The 18,067-nt window shown below is 43.7% G+C and overlaps 1 protein-coding gene across 1 annotated transcript in view; it reads right to left on the reverse strand.

The window, feature by feature from the left end:
* ADCY6 (adenylate cyclase 6) overlaps positions 1-18,067 on the reverse strand; it is a 56,054-nt gene that overhangs the window by 23,722 nt on the left and 14,265 nt on the right. The window contains exons 5-11 of the mRNA XM_072990836.2: positions 16,957-17,106; positions 15,772-15,893; positions 15,417-15,528; positions 14,543-14,670; positions 9,413-9,571; positions 7,636-7,777; positions 7,394-7,522 (exon numbers count right to left, since the gene is read on the reverse strand). Of these exons, the coding sequence (XP_072846937.2) occupies positions 7,394-7,522; positions 7,636-7,777; positions 9,413-9,571; positions 14,543-14,670; positions 15,417-15,528; positions 15,772-15,893; positions 16,957-17,106 (942 nt within the window). The remainder of the gene's footprint in view (positions 1-7,393; positions 7,523-7,635; positions 7,778-9,412; positions 9,572-14,542; positions 14,671-15,416; positions 15,529-15,771; positions 15,894-16,956; positions 17,107-18,067) is intronic.

The following is an 18,067-nucleotide window of genomic DNA, read 5'->3' on the forward strand; positions in this document are numbered from 1 at the left end:
ACAAAACCCATCGTCAAAATGCCAGTAAAACCATGACAACCAAAGCTATGCCACCTCAATCTACTAAAGGAACCAGTGCCATAGCAACGACCTACAACCTAGCAGCCAACCAATTAACTGCAAGCCATAGCAATGAATGATATGGAACCAGAGGCTGTTACTTAGCAACCAACCAACTGTGCTAGGAGAATAAAGAGTGCATTAGGTGGGGTGGTGGTAGCAAGGTTAGAATTCTTAATACCTCCTAATTATGCTAATTGGCTAAAGATGTAGAAATTGCATAGCAGGCTGAATCTGCACTTTCTTGTCATGAAGACTGTACTGCAAAACTACAGGATGGAGGGTTCTCAAAACATATATTTTTAAAAATATAGCCAGCAATAGGAAGGCCTTCCTCAACAGGTGACCTTGAGATAGGACAATAGAAGCTGTAGTCCTACACATGTTGAAAACAACCAGGTTGAGGAAGGCTGAAATAGGGTCCTCATTAGAATGGGAAGGTGCAATGGAAGTCTGGAGAGATATTTCAAGGAACCAACCTCATCCAGTGCCAACAGTTGCTTTAAAACTCTGTGTTAAATTGATGTGAGGAACAAAAAGCTGAATGATGTGAGGAACTGGACTTCTGCAACCCTGAGAATGAACTGCAACAACCTGAAAACCTGCCAAGTCTCTCCAGGTTATAAACCCAAGGATGATTCACTTTAGCATCCTTAGAACTCCCTGTTATTGTCTCTAGAGTCTAGACCATTGGTTCCCAACCTTGGGTCCCCAGGTGTTCTTAACACTACAATTCTCAGAAATCCTTATCAGCACAACTGGCAGCGAAGGCTTCTGGGAGTTTTAGTCCAAGAACATTTGGGGAGTCAAGGTTGGGAACCATTGATCTAGACAGAGGTTGCCAGCTTGCACATATATATTCTGGTCTAAATCAATCCTTTCAGAATGGGCTAAGCTCTGTTTGTACACAAGGGCACAGCTGGAGCACTATACACAATCCTCCATTTCAGTTCTCACCCACCCGGATAGAGACTCAATAGGGCTTCTGGTGGCCACATAAATGGCTGTTGCAGTGGGACGCTTCCAGAAGCTCTCATTAAGCCATTCATATTCCATATCACTAGCAAAAAAAAAAAAGGTTTCATGGTCCCCTCTCCCTAGACAGTTAGGAAAAGTTACTTTTTGGATTATAATACACAGAATTACTCAGCCAATATAATGGGAGGCTAAGAGGTTAGCTTGAATCAAATATAAGTTGGAGGAAGAAAGAGTAAGAAATTGCTTTTTCTGTATAATATTTTAAACCTGTTATGATTGTACAGTTTTAATTGTTGGGAGCTGCTTTGGGTCCCCTATGGGGGAAAAGGCAGCATGTAAATAAAACAATAAAATAACTGTCCAAAAAAGTAATTAGTCATAGCTCTGCTGCAAAGCATCTGTGTGGATCACGTAAATGTGCTCTTCTAAAGTAAACACCAGGAATCTGAATTCCATAGAAGCTGGTAGAGCTTTCTTTCATGTTATCAGAGCTATGGAAATTCCTAAACATATACCCTCTCTCCTTAAATAACCCCAAAACATTTCTTTTATTATTTTGTCATGCATGCGTGCACACAGAGACACCAGGAGCTGCAGCATGTTGCAGCTACTATCACTGAAACTACGCCCCATTCCTTTTCTTAAGCAAAAGGAAAAAGTCTTAAGGGAAGAAGTACTAAATCCTGAAGGGGATCTAAGAATACTGGAACAGAAAGAAGGGTGGGAAAAACAGCAGGAGCTGTGGCAATGAAAAACACAAGAGGGAAATGGAAAGGTAGTTTTTCCACACGGTAGTTCTCCTTAGATCCAGTCTATGCCTAAAGCAAAATGAGAGTCCTAAAACTCACTGTCTGGGTGAAGAGGAGGCAGAAAGCACAATACATTTTAAATGCTTTGTCAAGCTCACAGAAAAATCACCATAGAAGATGAAAGGTAGAATTACATCTGATTTCTCTTGATTGTACTACTTTCTTCCTTGGGAAAACATTTAGAACCAGTATTACATCTTCCTCTAGACAGTGGTCCTGGTTTGCTACTTTGCTATCGCTTACATATACTGTAAAGTGATTTCAAAGAGTTACAGTACAATCCACGCAAAAGAGAAAAGTGTAACAGTCATGGGAAACACCCAAGCTCTGCAAAATTACAAACATATTTTTGGGGAGGGGGACCTCATGGAAAGTGTCCTGGAACGGAAGATTATGGAGGAGGGCCTGACAGATTAGCTGCACCCTTGAAAAAAAGCACTGTATTCCTGCCCCATTTTGTAGTATCTCCCACTGGGAGCAATACACACACATACGCAGGTGGGCTGGGAGATGACACTTATTCTAATAATTGGATGTCGTTTACTGTGAAAAAATGGAAAAAAACCCCAAGAGCATTAATACACTCATTCATGAAAGAGGTGGCTATATTTCCCCATGGTTCCTTGCCCCTTCTATCACTCTCTAGAAGGAACAGCAAACTGTGCACCGTGAGCAACTGAAAATGTAGTTATTCCACGTCCATGGACACAGCCCAATTAGTTGCGCTCACAGGAATCCAACTACTGCGTCTCAGTGTGAGTCACAGCTTGCCTCCCCTCCCAATCATCGGGCACACCCACAACAGCATCCCCCACAGAAATCTAAGGAGTCCAGTCATCTAGAAGTAGCTCCTCTTTGCCGTCCTTCTCGTCCATTTTTAGTTGGAAAGATTATCTCTCAACTTTATTTCAGAAATCAAGTGGAAAGAAAAAAAGGTGGGCTTAAGCTATTAAAACGTAGCTTTGGAAATACTGAATTAAAGGAAGAACTGAATCAAATATTAATGTCACGCTCAGGAGACTTCACAGGTTCTCCCTTCTTACCCAGTATATGCACACAAGGAACTCTCACTGTCCACACCCAAGTAAAATAGCCAAAAGTAATCCAGGCATGAAAGTTACTACTTTTCCTTTAGTCAAACTTCATCTCTTAGTCAGGTGTGCCTTTGATTTGAACCAAACTTCCTTTAAACTACTGCCAGCAAAATCCACCACTTCTAAGGAGCTATTAACATGTCCAGACTGACAGAAAACAAACAGGAAATCATTACCTGAATATACTCTCTCTCACTCACACACAGAGAGGCACACACACTTTACAAAATCTTCTAACATAAGGAATAATAGTGTGCCAAAAAGAGCTGTAGAAGAGAACACTTCCCTATGACATGCTTAACTTCCTAAAGAACTGTTACAAAGTTTAGCTAAATATTATACAGCTCTCTCCACGCATTCTGCAACGGTACAATGCTCAATGGACTGTTCCATAGGGTTTTATAATACACTGATAATGCTCCCCAAGCTTACAGCTTTCATACTTCAAAAGGATCTCTTTCTGACTTGTCCTCCTATGGCTAGCCTTTTGACAAAGAATAGAATGGCTAGGACACCCAAAGAGCTTCAAAGTGATTCCAGAAAACAGGCGAGGGCTGTAAGGAATTAGAAGGCAAATGGGAATCGTAGTCATAGGAAGATGGAGTCTGTTAAGCTTTCTGTGTAGTTTGGATTTAAGCCATTGAAAGTCTCATGGGATTGCTGTTCCAAGTTTGCTCTGCCTGGCACCAAGATAAGGAGCAAGGTTTGAGAAGATCAAGAGGAAGACCAAACCCCACATTCCTCCTAATTGGGAAGAGATAAGCCACCTGCAGGATCTCATGTGAAATATTGGCAGTGAACTGTGTTACGCCCTCGTAATCCTAATTGCTTGACATCTTAGAAGTGTCAGAAAGAAGGTGGTCCAGAAATGTGTAGAAAAATTGTTGTTTCATGTATGTCACATGGTGAATGTTGGAGAGAGGGGTTTGTCTTTTTGAAGAGAGGGGGGAGAGATTTGCCCAGCTTCCCTAGAATGCTAAAATGTAGAATGTTTGCCAAGATGATTACTTAGAATAGTTTTAGTAGTTATTATTTTAATCTAGGAACAGTAAGCTTATTTGAATCATAGTAACTGTTTGGATATGATCATGCTTTAGGCTTTTTAAGCTACAACTGTATTTTAATGGAACTACTTTGTTTTCTTATTAAAACAATTATTCTTCAACAAAGGGCTTGTCTCTTGAATAGCAGGACTGCACCTAAATCCAGTGGAGATTGGAAAGGTCACTAATGGCGACTATAACTGAGAGGTCCTACCTAGCCAGTCTGTTGTGCTGTCTAAGGAAGCACACAGTCAATGGTTTATTGCCTTTAAGCAGGCAAGAGGCTCTATTTTCAGGTCAAGCTTGTCCATAGGGCACCTAGGTTTGAGAAGGCTGCTTTATGATGGAAAGTGGGTGGCTTCCACTATCTATGCGGTTTGTCAGTAGGCAAACATACAGCCCTTTGAATGCTACTGGACTGCAGCTCCTGACAGCCCTAGTCAGCATGGCCGACGGTGTGAGGAATGCCAGGAACTGGAGTACAACATCTGGTGGGCTGCACTTTTCACATTCCCAGTTCAACCTGAGAATTCAGGGACTCTATTTTGGATATAGTGCTGTGCTAACACTGACCCACTACAACATAATTAGGAACTAAGTGAATTCATAATATTGTTTGTAGGATATCTGACACTTCCTTTTTCCCATAAAGTTTTTTGGTGGGGTTCAGATGTGTTTATATGATATATCACATCACCATCAGACACTGGTGGGTGCTGGCATCAAACAAAGCTGACTTTTTGCATCCAGCATACAGGATGTTTCCAGAGATGGAAAGTTGGGCTTCTACCCCTTGTGTTTCTATTTGTTGGATATAGTTCTCAAGCAGATGGTTGGACATCTGGAATGTCATCACCTTGTTTCAAGAAAGAACGCTCCCTCATTTTTTTTAAAGCACTCTACTAAATTGCTCTATGCATCTGGACAAGCTACCCCAACCTGGTGCTTTCCAAATGTTCAAATGGAATACCTTTCCGATCAGTCTGAGCCAGCGTGACCAATGTTACAAGGGTTATGAGAGTTACAGTGTAAACCATCTGTGGGAAAGTAAGATGGGTGAATGCTAATTTAGATTGTCTATTTATTATTAGAGCATCTATATCCTGTCTTTCAGAGCCCAAATATTCACAAAGAAGCTTAAAAAAAATCACACACATGTAAGACCAATGCGTAACTTAAAAACAAAAATGCAGGAAAGAACTCATTGGGTTAAGTGATAATGAGTGATAATAAACAATGCATGAAATGGAGGAAACCCAAGTTAAAAGGAAGAGGGAAGTACAAATACTCTTCAAACTGAAAGGGTCCCAAATAACTATCTGGAATGACACAGCCAGGATAACAAAACAACAACAAAACAAGAAGCACAACAAAACACAAAAGAAACGAATAAAAAGACCAAAACCCAACTTGGGATGGGAGGATTGACCAGCCGCTTGTAAAAGATCACTTGTAAAGGAGCTCCAAAGCCCAACCCTGTCCAAGTAATTCTGTCCCTGTTCCTAGTACTTCGAATGATGGGTGAATCCTGAGTAGAGCCTCCTTTAAAAGGCAGGCCACCTCACACAGAGCTAGAGAACTTTAGTCAAGTGGACTACAGCTTCCACAATTCCTCCGCCCCTGCCAGCTGGGGGATTTTCAGAGTTGTATTCCAAATAAATAACCTTTCTGAGCTTTGGGTTTAGGATAACGCTTGACATTCACATTGTATATTCTCATGCCTTCCAAATTTTATTAGACATTCACATTGTATATTCTCATGCCTTCTCAATTTTATTAGAAGTTGAGGAGATTCAATCTGCAGTCTCTAATTGGGCTATTCCTCAAAAAGGCAACACACACATTGCTGTTGAGTGGCAAGGTTCTGTGGATAACAAAAAGGGTGGTGGCATTATTTGCTTTCTCAGCTGTTAAGATCAAGATCTGGCTTGCACAATCATGATATGCTGCAAATTGGATAAAATATAACTGGCATGTTGTGTGCGCTGTTTTATTGCCAGTAATCCAACCATATTGTAATTTTTATAGTTATGGCTTACTGCTCTAAGCAACTGTCCCCATCATACCCCCACTGCCCCTCAATTTCAAGGCCATTTCCTTTAGTGCATGGTTCACTGTGGTCTTCCGGATACAATTCAAGATGCTGCTACAACCCAGATTCAGCCTTAATGGCTTGGGGCACATAGATCTTGAAGATATTTTCTCCTTAATTCCATACTTATTCACCTTTATTTCATTATAAGTTTCAGGACTTGTCCTATCTTACCAGCTGCCTCAGACTGAAGAAAAAGCATCAGATTGTTAGGCATTCACTCATTATTGCCCTTATTTGAACAGATAAGTGTGTAATTTTCTGCTGCAACTCAGGCAGCAAAGCTTCTTGGGTTGGCCCTAACAAGTTTCAAAATGAAGCTGGAGTACTTCTTTCACTGTTTTGTACATGCACCACAAACATGCAGAGAGGCGTTCCTGATGGCCTCCTGAAGCTTTGGAGTTCCCTTCCTCTAGTGGAACAAGGGGAAATATCTTTGGAAGGAAAAATGTTGAAACTGAGGCTGTCCTACTTTGGGCACACCATGAGAAGACAGGATTCTCTGGAAAAGGAAATAATGCTGGGAAAGATGGAAGGCAGCAGGGAAAGAGGATGACCAAATAGGAGATGGGTTGACTCCCTTAAGGAAGCCACAGGATTGAATCTACAATTGCAGAGCAGGTCGGCCGTGGAGAGGACATTTTGGAGATCCTTCATTCATAGTCACCATATGTCAGAGGCAACTTGGCAGCACATAACAGCAACAACAATAACAACCAGATGTGAGACAGATCACCTTTCCCATCTGGGCAGCTCCTTTAAGAGCCAGGATTAGGCAGCCCAGTATCACGGCCACGTTTTGCATCTTCGGGGTCCTGCGTTTCATCCTGAGCCTCTCTTGTTAAAGAATTGCAATTGGTGGGACTTGCAAAGAACCACCTACCTGGCAACCTTGCCAATCAATAGGCAAATGCCAATCTGAATCATTATGAGGCAGAAACACTTGTTCCAGTCATAAGAGTACCAGAAAGCAAATCCTACACAAGCTGTATGTAAGCGACCAATGTACCCTGGGCAGAGCAACCAAAAACAAATACAGAACAAAGCTTTCATAAAGATACTTATGTACTGAAGTAGCTAAAAGAAAGGACTTTTATCAAGAGTTCTGTACATAATCAGGGATGCAGAATAGGTGGCTCTTCTAAATGATGTTCTAAGAATAAAATACAAGAAAATGCACCTTACAGAGAATTGCCCACCAGGTAGCACGAAGGACCTACAAAGTGGTCCAAAGAAAAGGCAGCCACTAATTGTCTTCTGCTCGTATCACAACTCCTTGCCCAGTCGTCACCTCTTCTGCCCCTTCCTGGCACTCACCATCTGTCGGAAGGCCTTGGAGTCCTTTGTCCGAGGGAACGAGCGCTCGGGCACCCATCGAGGCACCAGCCCCTCTGTAGAATTTGCCTGGGCCCTTTGCAGCTTGGCCAAGATAGCTTTCTCCTCTTTCTGTTGGGGAAAAAAACAATAAGCAGGAGAGCCGTGGGGGAATGAATGCCCAGAAAAACATATAGCAGAGTAAATTATGCTCCTATGCTTCCTCCCCAATCCATCAGACTCACTCGTTTTTGGCTGCAGCCTACAATGAAGAAGGTCTCGATGTTGTGCTCCTTAAGGTAAGCGTTGCGCTCGCCCCCATGGCCTGGCTCTACTTCATAGTCCTCGTTCAGGTACAGTAACGTAGCCCGTGTAATGTGGATCCGCCTGTCACAGAACTCTGTTATTCAGGTAAGTCACTTAGGGGAGCCCATCCTCCCTTCCCTCTAAGCAACTTCAAATACTATGATGAAGCCTTTTTTTTTTTTTGTTCCTCCTACACTCAAGCGGAAGATACGGCACAAGGAAAAAGTGATTTGATTCCTGCTTAAGGGATGGCCTGGGCAAACAGGTCAGGATGGGGCAGGTAAGCAGCAAGGAGGAGATCGTAGTAGAAGCTTAGGGAAGGTGAGGTCGCACCTGATGAGGGAGAAAAATCTTGAAGGAATAGTTTGAGTACATGAGACAGAAAAGCTTTTCCAGCAGCACAAAAGAAAGAATAGAACTAAAGCAGCGTAGAGCCAAAGGGAGAGCAGAATAGATAACCTTCTGTGGATCAGAAAACACAAGACGGGGAGAGGTGAGGCAGAGCTTACAAGAACACAAGTAGCCATGTTACTTATCATGTGTTTTTTCATGTTTGTAGCAGCCTTAAAAAAATTATGTGCCATCAAACTATTTCTGATTTATGGTAACCCTAAAAAGGGGTTTCAACCTGTGTAGGATGTTAAACTGGTGGTTTACCATGGCCATCCTTTAGTTCGGCCAAGAAGGATTTGGCGGAGTGTGGTCTGAACTCAGGCTTCCTAAGACCTAGTCCAACACTCTATGTACTACATCACGATGGCTCTAACATTTTAAGCATTTTGTAAAAAAGTAACGTGACAATTAGTTTTCCATAACTTTGGTTGGTGATGGCTAATGTTTACTTGTAGCTTTAAAACTGTCTGTTTTGAGGATCATCAGAGGGCATTTTTACCTTAGCATCTTCCATTTAAAAAAACCCTGAATGAAATCTGTAACAATTAAAGATCAAAATTCATGCATAAAGTATTGAGTAAGGTATCCTTTTAATCCCCCAAAGGTCAGAACTGCTAACACATTACAATAAAAAACCCAAATAATTCTAAGCTCCGAGAGAGGTGAACTGGAGCAGAAGGGGAGACCAGCGCCAGGGCCAAAACTGTCCAGGGCAGCACTGGAAGTCAGAAAGCAGCCAGCAGCTGGAAGGATCAAAACAGAAATTCACTATATTGGGTTAAGGCAGTGGTTCCCAAACTTGGGTCTCCAAATGTCCTTGAACTGCAACTCCCAGAAATCCTAGCCGGTACAGTTAGTGGTGAAGGCTACTGGGAGTTGCAATCCAGGAACATTTGGGGACTCCAGGTTGGGAACCACCCATTAAGGCAATGACTCTCAAGTGTAAAGAACCTCAGTGCTTATGCACACTGACGTCTCCATTACACCAAGCCTGCTTATTTGCATTAAAGTGATGAACTATACTAGACAAAATGGAAGCTTTGTTCAAGGTTTAATTGCCACACTGTCCGGGGGAGAAAGAGTAGAGTAGAACGGAAGGACATGAGGATGCATGAGAAAGAGGTTGCAGGGCTCTGTCTCAACTCCCCACTTCTGCCACTTCACCAGCCACGCGGTTGGCACACTCTCCCCTTCCAGTCATCCCACAGGGAATGCTGAACATAGCGAAGGAGTTCTTGAGCTGACAGAAAAAAAAACCCACCCCCACTCCCCAGGGCCAAACCTTCCTCTTCACTGAACTAAACTTGGGAGGCCCCAACTTACCCAGCTTTGCCACCAGCCTCCATGTGGTTGGCCAGGGTGACGTCATTGGACCAGACATCAAACTGCCACTTGCGCAGCCCAAGGACGCCGCAGTGTACACGGCCGCTGTGGATCCCAACGCGCATGTTCACATTCACGCCTGTCACCTCTCTCACCAGCCTGGAAGTAGGATAATGGAATGAGCATCAATCTCACTCTTACTCTCAAGTCTCTCAGACACATGTGGCGCACACAGAGCTAACAAAACGCAGAAAGGCACGTGGAATTATCAGGCTGACAAAGAAAAGCTTGTTTCATCTGTATAAATAACCATACAGTGCGTATGATGCCATACAAAGTATGGGGACAGGTTCCCACAAGAAGCCTGCAGTTTGAAATAAAGAGGGCACCAGGGTGGTGGCAGTGGTGGGGAGGAGAATGGTTTAAAACCTGCACGCCAGAATGGGAAATAAGCTTGTTTGGGTACATGGAACAGTGCTAGAAGGAAAAAGAACTCAAGACCAATAAACTTCTTTTTCTAATAAAGTTCAATTCAATAGATGATACAAGGTCAAGAAGAACAAGACCAATGTATGAATGGATGATCATCTCAACAAAGTGACATCACTGTATTCTGGTAAATATTACCCCATTTGTACAGCTACATGAGGGTGGGAAAAGTGCAGATGTGGGCTTCCAGCACATCCTGCTCCCAACCTCGCCAATTTTTAAAAAAATGTGTTTGGCCCCAGAATGGCTAATTGTGCCCCCAGAAGACTTTGTGTTACACTCCACCCCCAAGAAAGGCTGTTTTTAGGTTGGTTTCTGAAAAAAGAAAGTCTTTATCTTACCAAAAACAGAGGCTTCTGCTGGTGCACTGATATAATAATAGCCTTAGAACTGCAGAGCTGGAAGGGACCGTATGGACCATCAATTCCAGCCCCTGTTGAGGAGGCACAGTGGGGAACTGAACTCCCAACCTCTGGCTTTGCAGCCAGAAACCTAAAACACTGAGCGACCCAACAGTTCTCTACTGGCTCCGCAGAGAACCAGGAGGATACGGAAACACTATTTCCATCTGCTCTGACCTCAAATCTTTAAGACAGCCATCATCTCTTATCATTGACCATCCTAATTAGGGATGAAGGGGGTTGTAATCCAAAACATCTGGAGTACACCACACAGGAGAAAGATCTTCTACATGCTGTTGTTATCATCAACTGCATAATAGCTCACCAGAGAGGTTTTTCCCAACCCACTACCAGGCTCTATTTTTGGATGTTTACACATAGTAGGTTGACTTCTGGAAAAGGAATTATTTTGCTCGCTGCTATGCAGAGTTAAGGAAAACAATATCATCACAGAGAGTAGCTTATTATAATTATCACTAACATGATTCTAATAAAAGGAACTCCTGAAATGGTTTCTAGCTGGCTCCACAGAAGCCAACGGTGTGAATGTTACAAGCGAAGTTTCAAGGGATACCTCTGGAAATTTGCAAGACTTCTGCACAGACTTGCCACTTCATATGGAAAAAAACGGCTCTCCTCCCTTCCTCCTTTATGACCTCAACCACTATAGAGAAGCATGTGAGTGAGCATCCAGTGATTAAAGGCCTTAGAAGTGGAAACAAAACGAGAAGAAAGCTGGAACTGGGGAAAGCAACTTGGCAGGAAAAAGAGCAGAGCCTCAGGAGACGAGACCCAGCTGCAGCAAAGAGTCTGGGAACCCGCACAGTGTGGAGGAGAACCAGGATGCACATTCTAGAACTTGGACCAAGAAGGTTAAGAAGGTTAATCTGGCAATAACTAAAGAGTGAGCACATTCAACAGACAGGAGGACAAAAATGTCTGGGGCAGTCTCTTGAAGCACATTCATCCACGAGGATGTCAGCAAAGAGATGCACCCTGTTTCAAACAAACTAAGTTTTTCTTGCAATGAATCGAGGAAGCCACCTCAGTTTTTAAGAAAAGCAGCGCTGGATCATGGTGTTTCCTCAGAAGTGAACCAGATGCCTCGGGAAGTCCACAAGCAAGACATGAGTGGACCTGGGAATGACAAGCCTACTGCTCTAATACCAAAGATAATGGCCGGAATCCTATTGCCTAGCTAGGTAAATGGCATGCATTGTGGAGGTAAAGTGCTCCACATTAAGAAATCACTGTACACATTATCAGCTGCATGCTGAGTCATGCAACTCAGTATGCAACTGATGATGTCTACAGTGATTTCTTAGCCTCCAAAAGTTATGCCATTTGTGCTATGCCGGTGTAACTAGGTAAGACAATTTGGGCCAATATATAGCTACTGCAACTAGGAACTACCAACAGCCTTCTCCTACATAATTTTTCCTAATCCAAACTGGAGAGAGAGAGAGAGAGAGAGAGAGAGAGAGAGAGAGATGCTGTGGGAAGTCCGGGCACTTATGACACAGTATTGTTCTTCCATCAAGAAGCGGCTTATAATTTACGGGTCTGCCATAAATTTTGCTGGGTTCACCCCTCACACCCACCCCATTTAGAGTGGCTAAGGGCAAGGCAATGTGCAATGTGGGAGCGGCAAATGCCTAAAATGTCCCAGAGGGGAAAAGGCTACCCCTTTCCTCAGTCTATCAGTCTCAGATAAAACCACTCTTGGTTTTTGGTGCAAGTTCCAGCTTCATGTTTATCTGTCCCTTGAGCTGCATTTCTCTTTCTTCCCTACTACTATCTAAACAGAACAGAGTCAATCTAACACAGACACATTGGGTAGACCCCACAGCTATACTACACATGTTGAGAGTTGACAATGACTCCAGAACTGACAGTCTTTGAGGACATTGGCTTTCACATCTTTGGGGGGAAAAGGAAATTTCTAGACCATATGGCTGTAAAGATTATCTCAACAATGTTTGGGCATTACTGGGCAAAATTTCAGGAGGTACAGGATGAATGAGAGGAGCGGGTAGAAAGACTGGCATTCAGCAGGACTTTCCAGGGCTTTGAAGGGAAGACAGGACAACACAAGGCAACACCCTCCTCTGCCCTACCAGCCCAAATATTACTTCAGGAATTATGGGGAGGAAATGGATGCTTTCACAATTTCTTCAGTTTCACAATTTGGCTTAAACTGCTCTGTTTCAGAGCAAGCATAGCACCAGTCATGGTATCTCATGTAAACTATCATTGCTCCAGGATCTACTGAACAACAGCTGCGGACACTATCAACTTATCAAAGCATTTGGCAATTGATATAAACTAAGTTTCTCTACAGCCAACTAACAAATTTGATTTTCTGCAGTACAGAAGGCAGTTTTGGAACCAAGTATGGAAGTAATGCATCTCAAGTAAAAATATTACCCATAATGTGCTGCAGGTTTTTTAAACATAAAGGAGAGGCCATCAACCAGGACCTTGACCACCATCTTCCCTCAGATTGAGCCACTGTGCTGCCTAGTCCAATGACTTTAACACAATTTCAGCCTGTAATGTCAGCTGAGGTTGATAGGGTGCTTGACTGCTGTAGGGTTACCACAGACTCCCTAGATCCTTGCCTAGCCTTGCTCATAAAAGCTGCCAGGTCTGGAACAATGGAATGGGCCATGGCCATCATTAATGAGTCTTTCCTTGAGGACAGGGTACCCCGTGCCCTCAAGGAGACACTCATTAGGCCCATCTGTAAAAAAAAAAACAGGCTTGGCAATGGATGACATTACCAACTAAGTATAGACCCATCACCAATGTTCCTTTCTTAAGCAAGCTAGTGGACAGTGGTGGCCGATCAGCTACAGGCACTCCTGGACGAGACCAACTCCCTCGACCCTTTCCAGTCTGGGTTCAGGCATGGAAACTGCATTGGTCACCTTGCAAGATGACCTTTTGAAGGAGACCGACAGGGCAAAATGTCCCTGCTGGTCCTCCCTAACCTCTCAGTGGCCTTCAATACCATCAACCACTGTATCTTCCTAGGTAGGCTCTCTGGGTTGGGGATTGGTGACCTGACTTTGTCCTGGCTCCGGTCCTTTCTAGAGGAATGCCCTCAGAGAGTGCAGATTGGGGAGATGATGCCCACCCCTTGAACTCTCAGTTGTGGAGTCCCACAGGGGTTGATCATCTTCCCATTACTGTTTAATAGCTATATGTGGCCGCTGGGGGAGGTCATCAGGTGTTTTGGAGCTTTGTGTCACCAATACAGTGGGGTCTTGACTTGAGAACTTAATCCGTATTGGAAGGCGTTTCTCAAGTCAAAAAGTCAGTAAGTCAAGTCTCCATTGACCTACAGTGCATTGAAAACCGATTAATCCCATAACAGGCCGTTTTTGTTCCATTTTGGTTTTTTTCTGGTCTGTAAGTCAAATCTCACTCTGCAAGTCAAACCTAAATTTTGCGGCCAGAGAAGTCTGTAACTCAAAAAGTCTGTAAGTCAAGCCGTCTGTAAGTCAAGGGTCCACTGTTTGTAGATGGCATCCAGCTCTATCTCTCCTTCCACCCTTCTGCAGTGGACGCCAATCCCTTGAGTGCTCCTGAGGAGGATGAGGGATAACAGGCTGAGGCTGAACCTGGACAAGACAGAGGTTTTGTGGGTGGGTGCCTCCGTCTGTGGTTTGGGGGCCTCCTTTTCTTTTACGAGTGGCTACTCTCTCCAATAAGAATGAGATTCATAGTCTGGACATACTTTGCGACTCAGTGCTATCAGTGGAGTTCCAGGTAGCGTCTGTGGTCCATTTCATCTTTTCCCACTTGAGGCAGATTACCCATCTGAATCCATACCCTGACACTGGGCTCTTCACCATGCATGGTCCATGCTCTGGTAGTCTCAAGATCAGACTATTGTAATGCTCTTTATCTGGGGCTGCCCATGAAGCTGCTATGGAAACTCTCTCTCTCTCTCTCTCTCTTACACACCTACACCCACACACGCACACACACATGCCAGCTAAGGATAAGATTGGTCCATGCAGCTGATGAACTGCGGTCCAATCAAAAGAGCTTGCACATTTGTAAAGCTAAATCAGTTCATCTTTAGGGTGCTTCAGGATACTGAATGGCTTTTATTAGGACAGACTAATACAGCTACCTCTCTGGGGACTTGTCACAAAGAGCAATGGTCACTGGCCACCCCAAGAGCATGTGCAACCCTTGCAAGCCAAGCCTCTCCCCATCCCACACTCACGAAATGGCCTCAATCATGTCAACACCCATCTCAACGCAGCAATGGGCATGGTCCGCCCGTGGTTCTGGGAGCCCCGAGACACAGTAGTAGCAATCCCCAAGGATCTTGATGCGCAAGCAATGATTCTCCTGGAAAAAAAAGGAGGGGTGAGATTTAAAAATGCCACCATCCCTGACATGATCCCTTTCCCCCTCTATGAAGTTCTTTTCTCAGTCCAATATTTTCTGAACAGGAAACTGGGGAGGATGGGACTATGGGAGGTTGAACATCTATGATGACTAGGGGTATGCCTTGCTATATACGTAACTGTATATATGTTAACTTTGGGGGAGAAGTTAACATTACTCTTTCCTTAGAAGTAGGTGCTGCATGTCTCTATAATGGCTACAAGCCAACTTGTACCCACAAAAGCCAGTCTTCTCGAAAGATAAGTTAGTATTTTCCTTCTTCTGACTTATTTCTGAATGGATTATCTAGAAGTAAGAAAAAGATGTCCCTAAGTATTTACTTCTTGCAACTTCTTCCGGCAACAACTGTCACTGTGCTCTGTCCAGCATTAGTATAAATGTTGGGGGAGGGGAAATAACAAGGAGGAGAAATATAGGACCATGAAGGCAGCTGGAGCAAAAGCAGGGAACAGACAGAGTCCAGGCTTGATATGGGGTTCTTTGGCAAAGTGAAGTTATCCGGTGGGCCTCCTGGACAAGAACAGAGCAGAAGTGAAGAGGTGGCTTCTCTGGGTCTTCAGGGGTGTGAGAGACAGCAGCGAAACACTTCATTTCCAGACTTCCCTCCACAGGCCCTTCGCATGAGACACTACACCTCCTCTCCTCCAGGTCTAGTCTACTCACCCCACTTCTCTTTCCTCACTTACCGCGGCCAACTTGTCAAAACGGGCAAAGAGCTCATTCAAGGTCATGACCAGTTCCTGCGCTGTACATTGGGAGGCCAAGCTAGTGAAACCCTCTATGTCAGCAAACAGGATGCTATTGGAGGGAGAAGGAAAAAGGAGGGAAGTGAATTTACAAATCATCCTGTTGCCAAAAGCTTCTAAGTCCATCTCTTACCTGGCTTAGTAAGGCCAGCCTGACCCCACCTTTTACCCTAAAATGAAGCATTCTACAGTAAAAAGTGTCCTCGTACTCATAGCAGGGTGCCCTTCAATTAACTCATTTAATGACCACTCCCAGGTGCAGGTGTGAACACCACAACCCTCAATAGCTTAGTACCTGACGTTGTCATGTTTCTGGATGTAGATCTTGTGGAACATCATATCCTCCTTCTTGGTGTTGATGTCCTCCTTCATCTCCATGGCAACATGCTGAGGCAGTACAGACAGCAGGAGTCGCTCCTGCATGCAGGGAGAAAGGCCCACTACAGTTTTCCTCAAGCCAAGAAATTCACCACAAAATGATAATGACCAGGAAAGCCCCAGATCCTTTTTCTAGTCTTATTAAAGCAATGCCATTCCTCTCATGCCTCCTGTCATCTCGAGTCTCTCATTCCACTTGCTTCCATTCACAGCTGCCCCAAACTGGCCAGCCATGTCCAAGCAGCATGGGCACTTTACTGGAGCCTGTAGCACTGGGGACTTTAGTCCAAGATATTTCCCCTTACTCTGTGGGGAAGAGCCTGAGTCTAAATTACTGACCATGTTTGAGGATAATTTATAGGAACTTATTTCTCTGTTATCTACAGTCCAGATCTTTTGAGATCTGTTGGAATGAGACAGAAGCAGAGCTAAGAACTCTACAAGAAACATTCTGAACAGGGAGTTCCTGGCCCAGGTCCTTCTCTGGAGTAGAGACAGTCTGTTCTGTGCCATTAAATTACAGCTTGCAGTCTGAGAAACTGGAGATTCAGATAGTGGGAGCCAGATTTATAGACCCCAGATATAACTACATGTGCAGTACATACATAAACATATTGCACGTGCATATGAACGTGTACCATTTTTGAAACAGAGTGGTCGTTTCGACCAGATAGGCGGGGTATAAATAGAATAAATAAATAAAAATAAATAAATAAAATAAATAAATATTGCTTACATGCTACTTTTTGGTTACATCTTGAATTTATTTTCTTACTTCACTTTAAAACTAACAAATATGGATCAAAAGAATCAATAGCTTCTGAAGTAATGAGAAGTTATTTATCAGACTTTTTCTTGAAAAAAAGTGACATAGGTGGTTGTGTGTGTTAAAAACTCAGGGCCCACTCGACAAGGTCTCAAGTCTCTATTGTGCTCTTCTCCATGAGGAGTGAATTCACCCCGGTATCAACCTAGTAACAGCAGAAACTTGAGGCCAAAGCTAGAATTTTAAGGGTCCTCACAGATTGAGGACCAAGTTTTGCCAAACCTCAGTTCCCCATAAATGCGGCAACCCAAACCTGGCCACAATGGTGACTCCCACCTGTTGACGGTTTTCACGCTGCAGGTGCAGCCGCGCCTGAATGTAGCCTCGGGTCTCCTGGAAGGCCTGACGCTGCGACACCTCAGCAGGATAGTGGGTGCAGATGCCAATGATATTGGTACAGAGGAAGATCAAAATGTTGGCACCAAGCTGCAAGCAGAACAGGAAACCAAGTTAAATGGGTACAGGAGAAACAAAGGTTTCCTAACTCAAGCAGTGTTTCTCCTTATCTATCTTTCAACACAAAACCTAGATCACCAGGAGGCAAGTTCAGCTTTCAACACCACTTTCAGATATACGTATAAACAACGAAGGACCAACCCCCCCCCGCCCCAAAGGCAGGTCCCCTCCCTAAAGAATGAATTAGAAGCTTTGTCTGAAAACATCGTTCTGGCCTATAAAGGGGTCTTTGTACTTCCCCTCCCTTTCCATGGCTGCTCAGGATACCAAACGGGTGAGTGGGTGGCTGGAGGATCCCAGTATTGTGGCTTCGGAGACAGAGAGTGGGAGCAAGATGAAAACATTTCACTGAAATCCACATTTGGAGCAGGCAAAGAAGAAAGACAAAGTATGGTCAAGTATTTTTTAAAAAATATATCACCTCCCTACATAATTTATTTGTTTAAATTATTTATAGGCTGCCTATAGGGGACCCAAGTTGGCTCACAACAGGTAAAATAAGGAATTTTAAAACACTATATAAATATCACAAAATACAATTAAACATACATTAAGATTAAAATAATCAAGTATAAAAACAATTAAAATGCATTTAAAACTTATAAATTAAAACCCAGCATTACTGAGACAACTTCCTGCTTAAAGACCTGCCTGGTTGTTTGCCTAATGACTGAAGGTCAAGAGGGAGGGGAATCAACGTGGCTTCTCAGGGCACTGCCATCCAAAGCCTGGGAGCAGCCACTAAGAAGGCCCTCTGCAGAAGATCTTAAAAGCTTGGGAAAGTGGTGGAACCAAGAGAAGGGTCGCCCCAGAAGATCTTAAAAGCTGAGAAGACTCATATGGGGTGATACAATCCTTCAAATAGTCTGGATCCAAGCCTTATAGGTAACAACCAGCACTTTGAACTGGGCCCTGAAACAGACTGGAAGCT

The sequence above is a fragment of the Pogona vitticeps genome, chromosome 2, assembly GCF_051106095.1.
Source record: "Pogona vitticeps strain Pit_001003342236 chromosome 2, PviZW2.1, whole genome shotgun sequence".
Classification (NCBI taxonomy): Eukaryota; Metazoa; Chordata; class Lepidosauria; order Squamata; family Agamidae; genus Pogona; species Pogona vitticeps.